Here is a 17396-nt window from a genome sequence, read left to right as displayed (position 1 = left end):
TGCATCGAGGACAAGCACATGCCTCTCTTCCTGCTCCCTGACTCACAGCGGTGAGTCAAGAATTCCCCAAAGAATTCCCTCCTCCCTGATAGCCTTCAAAGCCTGGACTGTCTGAACCTGAGTTTGCTGTGACTCAACAGCAACCAGGCTTTTGGAACCGAGTCAAACAGAGAATGACTTAGAACGTGATTGCAGCGGCCTCTCTCCCAAACTAGCTCTCTAAACTCCTATTTGTAACATGACCCTACTTTAATCAAGTTAAGAGCATTTATACACATTTTTCTCAAAATGTAACGACAAGAACACTGGAGAGAGAGAGAGAGAGAGAGAGCGGGAGATAGAGCGAGCGAAACAGGCGGCTGCGATGAGGACCAATGGCGGCGCGCGGCTGGACCGACCTTGTGCTCAATCATGCTGCTGATCTCCGGCAGGAAGTTCTGGCTGATGATGCGGTGGAGATGGCGGTCCTGCGGGGAGGTTTTGTCCTTGATGCTCTCCGCAAGACTGACCCACTGTGGCTCCGTATCACACACCAGGGACCAGCAGCCTCTCTGGCGGTCTGGGGAGGAAAGACAGACTCAGGTCCCAGGTGCTCCCCTCCCAGACCCTGCACCACTGACACTAAGTGGAATGGTAGACGGCTCCCATTTGAGAACGGGGCCTTTTCTGGTGGTTAAGATACCTACCTGTGCCAGGGGGAGGGCTGTCCAGGGTGGTGTCAGTCTGAACCTCACTCTCCGCTTCACTGAAACACAAACATTAATGTGATGAGGACATATAAAGACGATCTCTTCAGCTTCACTTCTTTGTAAGGGAGATTTGTATTTATTTATTTAGTTTAGTCTTATCATCTCACTTTTTTACTAAGACAGTAAGACAATGGATTGCCTCTTGTAATAGTTATTAGTATTGTTTCATTTCCAAATTGTCCAAACACAAAGGAGAAAAATAATAATACAATTAACAATTTACCTAATCTTCGGGTACTGTATATGGGACTATAAGTAAACTGAATGTGTACACCCCTACAACTATACTTCTGCTGTGCCACAGTTCTACCAATTATCCTGCTTAACTAAATAATGCATTTTATAAGATGTATTGTATGTTCCAGAAGGCTGATTCAAGGCTGTCCTTGTTCCAGGGTGGATTAAAGTCTCTGCTGGAAGACTATAACTATATATAACTATAAGTCCTCCTATAAATCCTCCATTGGAGAAAACGAGATAGCTACAATTGGAAGAAAGAAACAAAATGACGACGGAAATGGAAAAAGGAAAGTCTGAGTTGAGAGAAACGTTCACTAGTGTCACCTCAGCTGGAGGTCTTCCACCCTCTTCTTCGGGGGCCGCCCCCTCTTCTTCTTCTTCTTCTCCGGTGGATTCCCTTCAGGCGGTTCACTGTAGAGCACCGATGGGAATGGAGGTGAATATCACAGGCTCTTTAACAGAGCAGAACACCCACAAATCAACCTCTAATGGCCTTGTTAAAACTTGTGTCAGGGGGGGACACAATGCAAACCCCCCCCGCCCCTCCCTGACACAAGGTCGCCAAGTAGAAAACATTGCAGCCCTGTCACAAGTACAGCATATCTGGTAGCAATAATCGGATAAACACACAGTCCGCTTTATACTTGATTAACAAGGAAGCATAATGGATGGGCGGTTGAATAGAGTTTCCACACACACAGTTTACCTGAGCGGCTCTGCTTTCCATCTGACGGGCTCCTCTTTGTACATGCGCGTGCCATAGAAGTACCAGTAGAGGGCCCCGCTCCCATCCTGCCCCAGGGGCTCCACTCGCAGGCTGTCAGCGTCCAGGCCCTGGCGGAGGGGAGGGATCAACACCCAGAGCTACGGGACGCACCTCACCTCACGACGCCGTCCCAATCAGGCCCCAACTAACCGCGCTTTAATAACTACAGAGTCGTCAGTACTGGTACATAGGAGGCCTGGATACAACGTGTGGTTTGTGGCCAGTTTATCATCTTGAACGATTGAAATACCCGCCGCGCGCGTGCACACACACACACACACACACACACACACACACACACACACACACACACACTTTCCTATCTATCTGATTGGGTGGGTGGGATTTCTTAATGTTGCATGTGAAGTTACTACGCTGCTGTTATGTAATGAATAAAACAAGAAGTTAGCGAAGTCATTAACCTCCTACCTGCAACATAATAATGGATGAAGGTTCTGCATGCACCCAGTGTCTAGGTTACATAAGAACCACTATCGGTGTCGATATGATAAACACTCAGAGACGCAGAGACTTTGAACTTTACAACCCTTGCCTCAGTGAACTCCACAGTGAATAGCCTTTTCAAATGGCCTTTTACCAATCTCTCTATGACCATTACTATCACAAATAGGAAGGACATGAATTGTTCGTATACTATGCGTTGAATGAGTAAATTCAACGCAATTTCCAGGACATAAAGCATGCATTCAATGTTAGAGATACCCCGAACAAGTCTTTTTAGGCCGATCCCAACCAGCGATCTATTAGATGTGTGACCGGTAGATCAGATACAAAGCAGCAATTTTCTTTTAATAGTGAAATATATATGAATAGGATGTTTCTTACGAAAATCATTGTGTGCCGATTATATAAGGGTTCTTAGTTAGTCAGCGATATATGAGAGCGATACAGAGTTTAGTCTGCCCTAGTTAGGAGCCGTTTTCTTTAAGTTTAAATGTAAAGGAGCGTTAAATAATTGCAAGGCCAACACACTCTTACTTGGAAAGGAGAGGAGCTAAAAAGGATAGTACCATAGCTTTTATGGATAATACACACCCAACACTGATTTAATCCAACATATGATCAAATGTAAGCGTATCACCTGTGATACACTAGGCACGCATCAATATTCACAGGCAGAGAAAAGGACAGCTACCCGGAAGAAGCAGATTCGGTCACTAGGCTGTGCTAACAAATAATGACTGACAGTTCCTCGGTCATGATTGTAAGGGTTTATAGAATTAATAGTGTAACCGATAATACTGCGTTTCTGGATCGTTTATGAAGATGGTGCGATTGGCGACGTTTGCGTGTAAGCTACGCAGGAGATGCCTATATCTGTAGCCAATGCTTAAGATTGTAGGAACTACGTTGAAATTAAAGAACCATGACTGCAATCGTTTGGCTACACGTAGTGCTTCAGCTACGTTGTTTAGGGACATTGAAAATGGCTCTCGCTCATCCTCTATTAAAGCGGCAGAAGCAAGTTAGTTTCACATAAAGCGGAGGGAGTGAGCGGCGAGGGCAAATCTCAAGTTGATCAGCCAATCACCGATCACGGTGTTTAGGGCGTATATCGACCGAATACGAACGGCGGCGGATAAAACGGTGCTTCGCCAGTTACTAAGTCAAAGGCACAGTGTGGATTGGCATTGCTCGGGTGGGTTCTGAACCAGAGCGGGGAGCCGGGACGGGGGGGGGCGTCTGGTGCTGGCGAGACGTGCTACCTTCAGCAGGTCGAAGACGTCGGCGGCGTCCAGCCGGTAGTCGCACAGGCGGTGCAGCAGCTCCACCTGGGTGCGGACGGGCAGCTCCTGGAAGGGGCCCTGCCGCAGGGGGTTGGGCTTGCCCTCCTCCAGCTCCCAGCGGTAGTTGATGATGTCATCGAGGTAACTGCTGAAGGCCTGGGGGCTGCAAGGGAGAAGAGAGCGAGAGAGAGATTTGCCGTATAAGTGTCTTCACCTGAAATGGTGTCAAACTGCGCCGCGGAACAACACGCCAGTCGACTGAATGGTGATTGGCCACTCTGAGATTCCTCTGTAGCGCGTATTAAAGAACAGGCATTAGCTCAAGCTACAGCGTGTTTGAGGTGTTGACCGAAGAACACCATTTTAGTGTATGACTCAATGACTTCTGTGATGTATGGATTCCTCATGTGTGATGAAGAGGATCATGTTACATTAGATTAGGTTATCCATTGGTAAACCAGTGCCCCAGATACGTTTTTCACTCAATACCGCCTATTCATTTAAAAATGCTTTTTCTTAACCCCAGTTTCGACTTTAAACTGGACTCTTTTCTAACACTGTCAGCAATCAAAGTATCAGCTCTTGTAGGAATGTTGCACCGTATTTGAGACCCAATTGCAGCCCTTCATTTAGAAGGCCAGTCATTGGCAAGCTATTCTTCTTTTCCAATGCCTGGATTTTTGATCAAATGTTCTATTTTTGCAAGATTTAATCTTCTTTTACTACATATACTGCTAGGAGGGCCTAGTGATGGGTTTCCTCTGCCTCACTACATGTGGCTAGGTAACCTTTCAGTCAGCATAGGTATGCTTAGCACTGAAATCAGCAGGGGTACTGTAGCATGCTGTGGTTAAGCAAGCAGTGGGGGAATATTTTTTATTTATACAGAGCTCAGAGAAGAAACCGATTCAAACCTAAATGTGGGCTGCAGAAAGGGGACTGGTTGGGTGGGGTGAGTCGATAAATAAACGTTGGTTCCAGCTCAGATGAGGCTGATTAATCTGCACTTTTTTTTTCTGCTCCTGCTCAGCTGAACAGGAACAAGGGCCTGAGGCAGGGGTCAGCATCCACGCAACAGCCCAGAGAAAGAGGAAGAGGAAAAAAAAAAAATGGCTTATCTTGAAAGAGCAGCGTGCACTTTTCACACAGCTGCAGGCACACCCCCTCCCTCTGTCCTCCGCTCGCACTGCCGGCTCTCCTTCTATCTCCTGCCTCTCCTTATTCTCTCTCCGATAGGCCCCGCGGACACTCACACCTCCCCCGGCCCCCGCTCTGTCGGAGCGTTTAGCGCGGGCGGATGAAAAGGGCAGCTCAGTGAAAGGCCTGAGCAGCCGTCCCCAGGACGCCAGCGCCTGTCCGCTCCAATAAAGCCAGTTGTCCTTCTGTTGCCGGCCGCTCCAGGTGGACGCCTGGAATGGTTCCTGCCTTTCTATTATGGCCTGACTGGCACTACTGGGCTGCTTGCTGATGATGACCAGGAATAAAAGGAGATAGAAAAAGGCGGGGGGGGGGTGTCTGGAGAAACCCGAATGTAGATCTGAATAGCAACCACCTGAACTACTGAATACCAAAGCAGATCTTTGGCCTAGCGCTTTATGAGGACGTTTTGAAAGGCGGCCGGAGCTTAATTTGACTCCTTCTAGAGCCATGCTCACTCTTTGATGTGTCTGCAGCTGTTGTACCAAACAGTAGTTTTGGTTCCGTGTGCCTACCTTCATAATCACAAAGAAGGATGGTGCAATAGTTTCATGCCAGCTATGGATAGGTATCTTGGCATGCAAAATATATACAAAGAAATCTTCATCATGACAATGTCTATGCTCTGTACACATCTCTAATTAATGTTTTACTTAAACATAGGAGGAAAAACTCATTTTCAACAGACAGTTGTGATGAATCATGCCAATCATTTCAATTTCTAAACATATGAGAATTTTTTTGTAATCAAAGTGTAATCAAAGAAGAAGAAAAAATAGTGACGCAAAGTGGTGTTTATGTTCACACAAAGGGAGCCACAGATCCAAGATTAATTTCAGGACGAGGTTCAGTCTTTCAGCACACTGTCTTAGCTTCTCTGAACCTGGTAAAAAGCAAGGCCTTAATTCCCTGTCCCCCCGTCCTACACAGTGGGGAACTCTGGTCTCTCCGGCAGCCTCATCACAGAGGATGGTACATTTGTCAGCTTTTTCTTTTGATCAGGCGAGGAGTTACAACCCCACCTAGATGATATGTCAACAATGGCAACTCATTTTCCTGTAAAACATGGGGCAGCTTACGTGATGTCCTTGCGCTGGTAGCATCCCTGTAAAAGACAGGCGATGAGGTCACCCAGGAAACCAAAGTCCTGCTCCGACAGGGCTTTCTCCAGCTCCTACAAGTCAGAGGAAGACAGTGGTCAGACAACACATAGCATAACAAAAAGGACCAGAGTGAAGCATTCAGTAGTATTAACACACTTCACAGGTGTGAACACACGTTTGAAAATGCAGCTTTATGATACAATAGGATGTGGAATTAGACAAAAAAAAAAACGATATATATTAATTAGATAGATAGAATGGACCGATAGAGTTGCAACACTCAGGATGTCTCATTGAGGGGAACATTGGTGAGGCGAAGGCAAGGAGTTCCTGTCTGTATCAAACATTTATAACGCAAGACCCAGAAAAAGCTAACCGCTCCCAGGGGGAAGCTTAGTAGTCTTGGAAACCAAGGGGAGGTAGGCTGGCAAAGGTAGTCAGCAGGTGGGTGGAAAGGAATTTCAAAGTGTTCTGGCAAGGGTTTGCTTGTTTCGCCGCTGGCTGTTTGACTGGAGACAAGGTTCAAGTTCGGCCCACCCCTCTCCTGCCATGCATTGTGTGACAGCCATTGAGGTTTTATGAAGCGGTAATAACGGCCAGAGCAAACTCTAAAGCCCTGGGAGAACCGAGGAGAAACAGCAGGCAGCAGGAACCCTAGAGCCACATCACAGCCTCAGGCCCCTCCTGGTAACCACCCCCCGAAAAACACACCACAGGGTTTCCCAGAATGCACTTCTGTCTCCAAAGACAGCCTCAAGGCCCTAATGGGGAGGACACTGATGAGAAGGAGCAGGCGGTGGAGACTGCAGACATATAAATGTTAAGTGCCCCACATCAGTACAAGAATGGACCCTTTGCCAGGATATGCTTGTCTTCTGGCAATAATTCAGCTAGAGCCCTGTAGGTTGAAAATAGCCCACATAGGGGAGGTTTCTCAGCACTCGCATGTAACCCCTCTGTGTGCAGACTGCAGCCCCTCTCCAGAGGATCCCTGGAGAGTTCAAAGGTCGACTTCCACTCCTCCTGGCCGCAGAGGGAGACGGAAGCCAGGAGCCAACAAGTCAGCATGATGAGAAACAGGAGAAGGGACCAAACAACACGTTGAAAAGCAGGATACGACAAATGGTTTGGTAATGTGGTTGTAAAATAAAATAAGGGCAGAAGTGAAACACGATGGTAAGCCTCACTAGAAGTTAAACCTGCACAGAGTCACCTTGGTTAACCTGGGAAGTTTAAGAAGTGCCGATTGATTTCATCCTGTGACTTGTCACAGAAAAAAAACGATCTAACAATGTTGAACCTGAAGTTATACAGCTTTTCAGGACAAAAAGGGACGTCCAAGCAGAAAGGTTGCATCGTTGAGGAACTAACTAGAGGAGGCAGTATGTGGCGAGAAATTACCCAACGGTTAAGTCATTACTCAAACAAGGCACAGCTCATCAAGCCCCCTAAGCACTTTTTAATGGCCAATTCAAAAAGCTATTGGTGGTCAGTCTACTTGCAGTAGCTCATAAAACAGGTTCTAATGGCCCTTTCTGTCCCTGTCCCAGCGCAGTAAGAATTCCAAATCTCATTGGAGGACTCTTGGGCTGGGTCAGTACTGATTTATACTAAACGAGGAACATTCAACTAGACATAAACAAAAAACAGTCAGCGAGATACCAGCCGATACTTGAGGTTCAACAGATCTTCAAACAGATATTTTACAAACGTCCCTTTCCCAGGTCAAAGTGCACCCAGCGGCGGCTGTGGATGACCATGGATCACTGGAAGACGGCGGTGCCTATCCATTGGGGGTATTTTATGTATATGGCCATGTTACAAGTGGGTGAGATCCTGAGAGATCCTGTGTCACGCTCTCTTCCACTTCCTGGTCCCCTGTCAAGCAGCTTGTGGGCCGGCGAGGGCTCATCCATCAGAGAGGAGCCTCGCTTTGATCACGCCTGGGGCCAGGGCCGGCGAGGGAGGGGAGGAAGAGGGCTGGGGCGCAGAGTGCCGGAAAACGCGGAGTGATTGGTGCAAGCAAACTGAGCCGACCAGCCCTTGGATTAACGCCACCCAGCGCCACCTTTGAAGTGCCACTCGGAGGATCAGATGGCAAAGGAAGGGGAATAAATGTGGTACATGTGCAGCTCCCTCTGAAAGCCAACCTCCCAGCAGGCCAATCCTCTGTGGGAGGAGGTTTTAACACTCGCACTGATTAAAGACGGGACACTGCAGCTGGAAATATCCAGCATGAAGCTCCCTTAAATGATCACACATGCAACATCTGCATACAATAGAGCAGGCCGTTATGGTCACAGCTATATAACCGGGTGGATGTTATTTATGGGTAGAATACTGCTCAGACATAAAACATCTCACAATAATGAATACAATTTGTAAGTGAGTTTGGCAAGAACCGTTTTTGAACTATCCGGCACATAATTGACAAATGAAAGTTATTTTAGCTTTTATCAACTAGGATTTGACAAGCATAGACTAAATAATAAAATGCCAAGACAGTACAGAGTTACTCAGACCACTTGCCTTTCCTTCGCAATAGATCAGGACTATAGTGATGCTTCCATTAATGATCAATAGGCCTCATAAGGACCTAGATAAGGACACTGGATAAGCAGATGGCTAGAAAGAAAACTAATAATGAAGCAAGGTATTCATCCCCAAGGTAGTAAAGTGAACCAGGCTTGCAGGTTATCGTACAGGACAAAGATTAGCAGCCGAGTCAAGGCTAGTGTCGGTGTCGTTTATACAGAGGCAGCTCGTTCAACACCATGTTCAACAGCTGGGGTTTGGTTGTAGAGCCTTGAGCAAAGGTATTGAAGCATAATTTAAGCCACATACAGTGTGGTTTTTGATACAGAGAAAATAAGTTTACATTGGTTTCGAATTTAGTAAATGTAGGTGGTCTTCAATGACAAAAGATAATCCACTACACATAGGTGTTAGGGGTGTAACGACATGCGTATTTGTACCGAACCGTCACAGTACAGGTACTTCTGGGTGGTTACAGAGGTGGACCGCGGTGCGTAAATGTGGCGTACATAGCGTTAATATGGCGAATGTAAAGGCTTTTTTTGCGTTACAGAATGTAAAACTTCAGGTCAGAGTTCCCCCCGGACCGTTTAGCCAAAGTATAGAGTGGCGCAGTCACGCCCCTTCCGGTAGAGCCAATGGGACCTATGAGATCGAAAAATATGAATGGGTTTCAATGGAGAGAAAATAATTATTTTCTGGTCCCAGTCTTTATATGCCCTGGATTACACATATGTTGTTTGTGGATTTAAATGATAATTTTTCATGCAAAGAAAACTAAAGATTTTCACGAAGAAGTTTGATAATGTAAGGTTTTGTGTGAGGCTGCTTTGTAAACTACAGCTCTTCGCTGCTCTCGACGCAAATGATAAACGTCACCACCCGCACTTGGAACTCATGTCGAAAACCATTATAAATCGGGGCATGTGGAGAGTTTCAGTTATGCCGATGGGGAGATTGTCAGTCTTGTCCACACCAGTCGCAGGGAGCGTGACGTCACATACGAGACATGTAGTCTTTCTCATTGTGTTTTCTCTACAGCCTTCAACTGTTACAATTGCACAATAAACGGTCAAATTCTTGACATGAAAAATTATCATTTAAATCAACAAACAACATGTGTAATCCGGGGCATATAAAGACTGGGACCAGAAAAGAATTACTTTCTCTCCATTGAAACCCATTCATATTTTTCGATCTCATAGGTCCCATGGGCTCTACCGGAAGGGGCGTGACTTCGCCACTCTATACTACTCCGACTCCGTAATCCGACTCCGTAACTACGGAGACCCCTCGAGCATTCGCAGTTCTCCGTCGGGATGTCGGATACGCAATGCAATTCGCCGCCCGATGGATCTTATATGTTGACTATAAAACATGTAAGTAGTTTCGTAAATAAACCTCCAAAACTTTTCAAATCTTATTTGGTGGTTAATTGGTCCTTAATGTGCAAAGTAAACAATGTACGAAGTAAATAAGGTGCAAAGTCAAACCGGAGAAGTGATTCCGGAAATGATTTTGTTAGAGGACCAATCACAGCCCTTGCCGTCTCCGTTGCGTCGACGGATAGTTAAAAATATTGGATACTCACGTAAGCTATGGAGAGGGTCTCCGACAGGCTCTCCGGCTACGGAGAGTGCTCTCCGTGTTTACATACAGCACTTTAACATGCACACGCATTTGAAAAGACGCCATCCAGGTGTTACTATCACCGTTGGTGGGAAAAAAAAGCAAGCTGTGCAAACCCAGCTCACGACACTATTTCAGCAACCCCTGTCTGGGAATTCAGAAACGCAAAAGCCATAACCAAGTCTATTGGGGTTTTCATTGCTGCTGATCTACGGCCATTCTCCATTGTTGACAAACAAGCAGTTTTTTAAAATTTTCCCCTTAACTATGAACCATACCGTCCTCCTGTACCGTACCATTACACCCCTATAGGTGTGTATCCCCCCTTAAATTCCTAATTTACTATTCAACCATAATCATCACCTCTAGGGCTGGCGAAACACGTCATTCCAACTTTGGATAATTATTTTCCGATGGTATACTGGATAGTTACAAATTAAATTATTTATTTTTATCCTCATACGAGGATCATGCGTTTCGAACCTGTGTACGCCATTCTGAAGAAAAACAGCTGTAGCCAAAACAAACATCGCCATATTGTCACCATGTAACCCAGCCTTAAGGGAAGTCCATACCGACTATAAAGAGGTTGCGATGCCAACCATATTAACACCCTGTGACTTTCCTCCAGCAGAAAGGGTGTGAGCATCATGTGAGGCCATGAGAGCACCAGTGTCCAGCTAAGGACTCAGGTGTCAGAGCGGCTTTACGCCTCAATGTCAATTGCTTACTTATGGCCAAGAAAAACAGATGCCTATAGCAAGACAAGACAACATGAGGACTCCGAGGAGCAATACACAACAGATGTACACTCCCAAGTGACTTCTTGGAGCAAACTCCATTTTTATAAAACAGACTGATTTGTCTGTTTTAGTCTGAGGCTCTTTTCTGATTGTAAAGCCTCCGACTATAAGACAACCATTATGGGTCCCTAGAGTGCCCAGCAGCACAACACCATGTGGGGCAATAAAATCAGTGCAAAACCCCGTTCAGGGACCGCAAGGGATGGAGGTGACAATGTTATACTGCAAATGACTTCCACAGTATATAAGTCATATCATTTGTATGTCGTTGACACCACCATTCATTAAACATGCTATACAATTGTGGTCATGTTGTGCCACAACCGTTTAACTACAGGTTTAATTCAAAGGACAAAAGGTAACATTGAAAATGTGTTGACCATAGCTATCAGCATAATGAGCAAGGCATTGAAAAGGCACCGACACCTGTATATTGTATATTTAAGCCACTAGATGAGCAACAGAGAGGTAAAGGATAGATGTGTGATCCACATCATAGAACAAAACGTTTAAAGATAAAAGCGACTCCACACTGATGTGGTGGCGATGGTGTAATGGTGATGGTGCATTGCTGAAGCCCACCTGCACAGGTAACAGGGCGGTGTGAGAGTCAGAGCGACGCTGTGAGGAGGAGAGAAGCTTCAGGGATCTGAAGGGATGTGGTAGGATTGGGGGGGAGGGGGTACGGCTTGTATCTATGATGCCACAGCTGCTGCAGAACGCAGAGCCCTGTGGTATCAGGGGCCTGGCCTCTCTGCAGAGCTTCATAAGAGTCCCTTTCCATGCGCTGCTGTTAACAGCTCCTCTGGGCTCCATCTGGAGCAGCAGTTGGAGGACGTGTGGAAGGGCTGCATGGTAATGGGGGGGATGGGAGGCTTGTTTGTGTTGCTGTGTGAGAGACAGCTACTCTCTCTCCCTTTCCCTTCTTTGTTTGTCTTCTTATTCCCTGTCCACCTCGTCCCACTTCACACATGACTCCTTGAGGAGTAATCAACTGACAACACCACCCTCTCCCCACACATATACCTCTCCTGCCACATGACAAACACATGCGCATGGATGGGCACTCACATACACACAGCACAGGAAAGCATCCTTGCTTCCTCAGGATGTAGGTGTTAACTGATTACCAAAGGGATCACCAACAATAAACCCCAGATTCATAGCTGGTGTAGAGGACTAAGATGGTCGGTAAACAAAAAAAGCCTTTCATACTGCATTTCTACCAGTATAGGAAGATCTGGTGTTCCTTTGACACTCTGCAGGCGACTGTTATGACTTCCCATAGCCAAAGGCAAGGTAGACATTTGGTCCTTCAGTCCTTTGGATAGGAATGACAACTGGTTGCCCCTAAAGCGGCACTTCAGATGCGTGTCAGTGTGGATAAGCAATGACACGGACACCAAAATCAGCCAAAAGGCTAGCTCAACATTACAGTTTGATTCCTGCTGTCCTTCGTTTTTTTCCAGCCAATGTCAGCACCAGGTGGAACAGGTGGTGGGGGCTATGAGAGTATGTGGCATGGGGGTTGTTGCTGGGGCCGTTGAGAGACCGACAGTGGTCCGATCCTTCCTGGTAGAAGCGCTAAAGTGAACCTGAGAGTTTTTTGCCTTAGCCTACGTGGGCTAGCTGAGTGGGTGAGGACCATTAAACACAGGAGATGAGAGGCCACCCGGGCCAGTGGTGCCTGACCACCCCACCACCGCCTGTCCCCACACATGGTTGGCAAGAAGAAAAAAAAAAAAAAAACTCAGCTTCCTCCTAGGAATTAGATGTCTGCTTACAAACCGGAGGTCTCGTCTTCCCACACTGCCAAAACAGATGCGAATGCACATGCACAAACACACACATACCCACATGCACCATGCAGAGATCGTTAACATTTAGCCGGCTGGCCCTGAAGAGAGAGAAATAGCCCCCCAGAGCAAGGTGGTTGGAGAAGGAAGGGGTCGGGGGCTGAAACGCTGAGATCAACATTAGGCAGATGGTGCAAAGAGCTTGGAGAAGGACAACAACATCATGTGAAACCCCATAGCTGGCAGAGGCAGACAGCCACACCGGATCTCACCACACAGATAAGTTAGCTGTGCTTCTTCCCACCGTGATATCACCATACCATAATACCTTCTTAAGTCTAACATTTTTCTTGCACCACAGCACAAAAGGGCACATTTAAACTGACATTGCAAGTAAAGATAATATTCAAGGCCTCTCAACATACATTTAATGTTGGATAATGCTCCGCATTTCATTTTTGGATAGACTGGTTCACAAAAGAGTTCTTCAGTGTAACCCCTTTTAAATCAGTAAACCCAGTATCACTTGTTTGATTGTAACGATTTGTATTCAATGTTCAAGAGATGGATGAGGTCGGATTCAATGTTGACTATCAGACTGAATAGATTATCAGGTATTTTCAGAGCTCATATGTAACCAGAATATTACATCCTGCCATCTTTTTGCTAAATTGTGGCGTTAAGTAGTTTAACCTTAAGCTAGCTAGCCATCTGAAACTAGCTCTTTGAAAATAAGTAAACAGTTCCATTTTCTTTGATTTGTGATGCGACATGTTTACAGCCTTGCATGGGATTCGTCTGTTGTCATGGCAGATTGAAGTGCAGTAACGTGCAATGTAATAGAGATTGAAAAGCAATGTTTGAATTTAGCCGGATAGATTGTCCCATTATTTAAAATTATCCAAATCAGAATAGAGAACGGGGTCAAATGTGTAGACATCATTCTATCTATTCAACTGCGGCTTGTACCAATTTGTGATCGGATCGTTAATTGGCAATGTTCAATAGTTTTTTCTATGCCAATATTCAGCTAATTTAACAGACTTACTATGGGAACCTACTAAATAGAGCGCACCTAGACTCGTAGCGTTTTGCTTCCTTCAAAATATTACTTTGAAGACGCAGCTGAAACAGCACAATGAAAATGTCTGTCTGGGAGACAAGCACATCTTAAAAGTAAAAAGCAAATAATCTGTTTACCTCTTGGTTACTTTAGGAGAATGGCAAGCAACAATCACAGCTAAGTGTATGATACTTTTGTTTGAGATATATTCACCTCTGTTTTTGGTGAAATGGGCAGTAGTCCCAGAGCTAGGTTCAGATGGAGTCCAAGTGGTTGATGTTGGCAGATAAGTATCAAATCTCTAGAATCTTTGCCCTGCTGTGCATTAAGACATGTGTCTCGTGGTGCAGAATGTCCCCCGATTAGCCAGGTTAATCAGTTTGATGAATGAATTTCATAAAGAGTACCTTTTTGGTATTGATCCGGGACCCGGAATTTCACCAAAACTTTACTGAGAGTAGTTAACATCATGTGTATGATTTGGATTGTGATTTTAAAGATTAAATCATGTTAAACAGAACACTCCGCTGTTAGATTGTTGCACCAATCACAGACAAAATTTTAAAAAGGGAGCCCTTGATGGAGACATGAAATATTTTTTAATTTTTACTTCCTAAATAAAATGTTCACTCATTTATAAATGTTTATCCATGTAACTTTAACTGTATTGCGTGCAGCTGATGCAAAACCCCATTTATCTATTTTAATAACAAGTCAATTAGAAGCAAATCAGAAATTTAAAAAGACATCCACAGTGAGTGACCCATGTATACACGTTTGAGCAATTAAAGAACCAAACATCAGAAACAAAACTTTCGGTCCAGTAGTACCAACGTGTTATGGTCAGAACCTAAAAATTATTGAGGTTTGGTTCCCAGCCCTATCTGCCACTGCAAACCACTGTTGCAATGGAAATATTGCAGGGCAGGCCATAATAATATATTGACTTGAGGAACTTATACCACATTAACAATCAATAGCCTGTACTGCTGACAGTGAATGCTCTTACATAAGCCAAGGCAATAGATTAAACATGCCTTACATTCTCCACCACCTGCTGAGAAAGAGCGATCCCCAAAGAAGCTGGTCCCCTTGTCACTAAACTAGTCCTGTGATTGACTGACTTTGAGCCTCCACTCAGGCCATTCAGCCTGCGATCTGCAGTTATCTGAAACATCAACTCTGTTACCGCTGAAAAGTTGGACCAATGGAAATCATTTTCTATGGTCCAACTTTTCCGCAAGGTCTTCTATCGGAACCAGAGTTGATGTTGCAGATGTACACACATTAATAAAATCCCAAAACTAAGTAACAATTCTGAAATACTCGCAAATACAAACAATAACGGCAGACATCTAAAAGACTGCACTCCCAGGTGCATGTTTGTCTGATTTTGCTTCACAGCATCTTACATTAACGGTGCAGGCATTTTACACACAGCTGCACATGATCAGGCAGCATCAATTGCGTCCTATGCAAGAAGAACTCTAGTATACTGCATTTCATAGCATAATGGGAAGTTCATTGCACTTTACTTCCTCTCTTCTTACGAAGCTCTGAACCACAATACAATAATGCACATGTACTAACACATGTACATGGCCTACTACCTAGTAGGCCAGGACGAGACAATGTTAAGCTCACACATGCCTTCCTTGTCATCTACCAATACAACAAGGCCCATTAAAACATTTGAGAAGGTAGGCCCAACTGTCCCGGGGAAGGGGGGGATGGAGGGAGTGAATGGAGGGGAGCAGCCCTGGAGGGAGGCTGCCACCGACTGGAGACAGAGAGGGGGAGTCATGGGGAGCTCTGACAATGGAAATCGCTGAAAAAAACTCTTGGCGTATGTGCCTATACCCCCCTCCCCGCAGTCGCCGCTACCACCAACACCCCACCTTCTCCTTCACACACACGCACACACACACACACACAAACTCCTATGTGAAATCATCTGATCCATATCCAGCTACCCTCACTTGTCAATCCCAACTGGGGGTGGGAGCCAGCCCTCTGACAATGCAGTGTGCTTGGTTGTCCTGAGAGACAGAGACATGAGTGGGTGGGTGGCGTCAGGAAGGCTCAAGGATTCCTGTGTATGTAGCATCATCAAGCTGGGATCGTGATACTTCAGGGGGAACAGCGTCGAGTGAAACGGCGGCCAGTGGTTCATCCATTCGCTGACCAGAGAAAGAAAGTGTCAGGGGGTTGTTGTGCACACCAGAAAGAGAGGATGATCTGGGGATGTGTCAGCAGGTGGGAGAGAGGGAGAGGAAGAGAAAAGGAGGGGCATTCAAGGAGAGCGGAACGTAAGGGGCGAGCGAATAGTGAACATTCGAGGGGCGAAGAAACCTGGCAGGGAAGAATCAAGCTGAGATAGCGGGCTAGAACAAACAAGGCTTGATGAAAGGCTCATTGTTGACAAGTGTACTCCCTTGTGAGTGAGTGTGTTGGGGAGTTGGGTGCTCCATTCTAGTCGCCTGGGGCCTGACAAAGGAGCTGAGCAGGCCGGGGTTAAAAGCTAAAGATATTCAGGATGAAAGCCTCTAAACACTGATCCCTTGGTCGGGCTGCTGCTCACACTGGCTCAAACATGAGTCGCTGACCCGTCTCCGGTCCACAGTGCAGCTGATGCCCGCTGACACAGACATGCATAGTACAGCAACATACCAAAAAGCCTGTATATTTTCTAGAGAGGTCACACACACAACACACACACACACACACACACACACACACACACACACACACACACACACACACACACACACACACACACACACACACTTGGGCCATTACAGAGCAACACTTATAAACATTGGACCCCAACCCAAACCACTCTTCCAAACACACCCACATGCTCACACGATTTAATCCACTGGCTTCGTAGACTCTTGCTTATTGGCCAAATCTAATAGGACTAAATCTTCTTTTTACAATCTCACTGGGGGCTAGAGAGAATAGAGCTCCCCCCACCCAGAAGAGCTGCAGCGCCCAGAAAGAAAGCAGAGAGCTTCACCCTCCAGGGGGAGGGAAAGAAAGAGTACCATCTGGGGTTTAGTCATGGTGATGCCAGTGCTGGGGCTGAGAGAGGGAGAGAGACAGAGGGTGCTGGGGACATGGAAGGGGTAGAGGGCCAGAGACAGGGGGCTAGGGATGGTAGCAGTGGCACGGAGAGGGAGGCTGGAGGAGAGGGACGGTGGGTCCATAATGGTGAGAACAGGCCCAGAGAGCTGGCAGGGAGGGGGATAAAGGAGAGAGCGACACACAGATGGAGCTGTGCTAGCAGATGTAAAACAGTTTGCTGGATCATGAGTAAACACAATAACAATCCAAATAAAAGGATAAATAGGAATAAGATACATTTATTAAAATATAACTTTAATCAATTCAAGTCACAACAGCTAGTTTAGCCTGAAATATGGTGGTATTGGGAAAGGTACAACACCAACTGCAGAGGTAACCTCTGTCATTTGCAATGTAAGACAGACACTTTATACAAATACACCTCCTCTTGGTTTCCGCACCTCACCAAACTACATTGAGTGGAGTGAGTCAAAACAGGAAGGGCTGTTTTGTATGGCTGGCTAAGGTGAGGAGTGTAAAAGGCAAAGTCTCCTGACCAGATCCACAGAAAGAAAAGATGGCCAATGGCACCACAGCAATGGCATCACTAAGTTTGTTAATATCCAGCCTGGGAGCGGTAAAAAGGTATTGCTTTCAAAAGCTGCGTTCATAAAAGAAAAAGGGGGGGGGGGGGGGGTACG

The 17396-nt window shown here is 45.9% G+C and overlaps 1 protein-coding gene across 1 annotated transcript in view; it reads right to left on the bottom strand.

The window, feature by feature from the left end:
* cecr2 (CECR2 histone acetyl-lysine reader) overlaps nucleotides 1-17396 on the bottom strand; it is a 33889-nt gene that overhangs the window by 13788 nt on the left and 2705 nt on the right. The window contains exons 2-7 of the mRNA XM_079743825.1: nucleotides 5780-5874; nucleotides 3483-3666; nucleotides 1696-1823; nucleotides 1314-1400; nucleotides 687-745; nucleotides 399-559 (exon numbers count right to left, since the gene is read on the bottom strand). Coding sequence (XP_079599951.1) covers nucleotides 399-559; nucleotides 687-745; nucleotides 1314-1400; nucleotides 1696-1823; nucleotides 3483-3666; nucleotides 5780-5874 — 714 coding nt within the window. The remainder of the gene's footprint in view (nucleotides 1-398; nucleotides 560-686; nucleotides 746-1313; nucleotides 1401-1695; nucleotides 1824-3482; nucleotides 3667-5779; nucleotides 5875-17396) is intronic.

This window comes from Pollachius pollachius (genome assembly GCF_949987615.1).
Source record: "Pollachius pollachius genome assembly, chromosome: 9".
In the NCBI taxonomy this organism is placed as follows: domain Eukaryota; kingdom Metazoa; phylum Chordata; class Actinopteri; order Gadiformes; family Gadidae; genus Pollachius; species Pollachius pollachius.
Note: the sequence above shows the minus strand (reverse complement) of the source record. Positions and strands in the feature narration are given on the sequence as shown.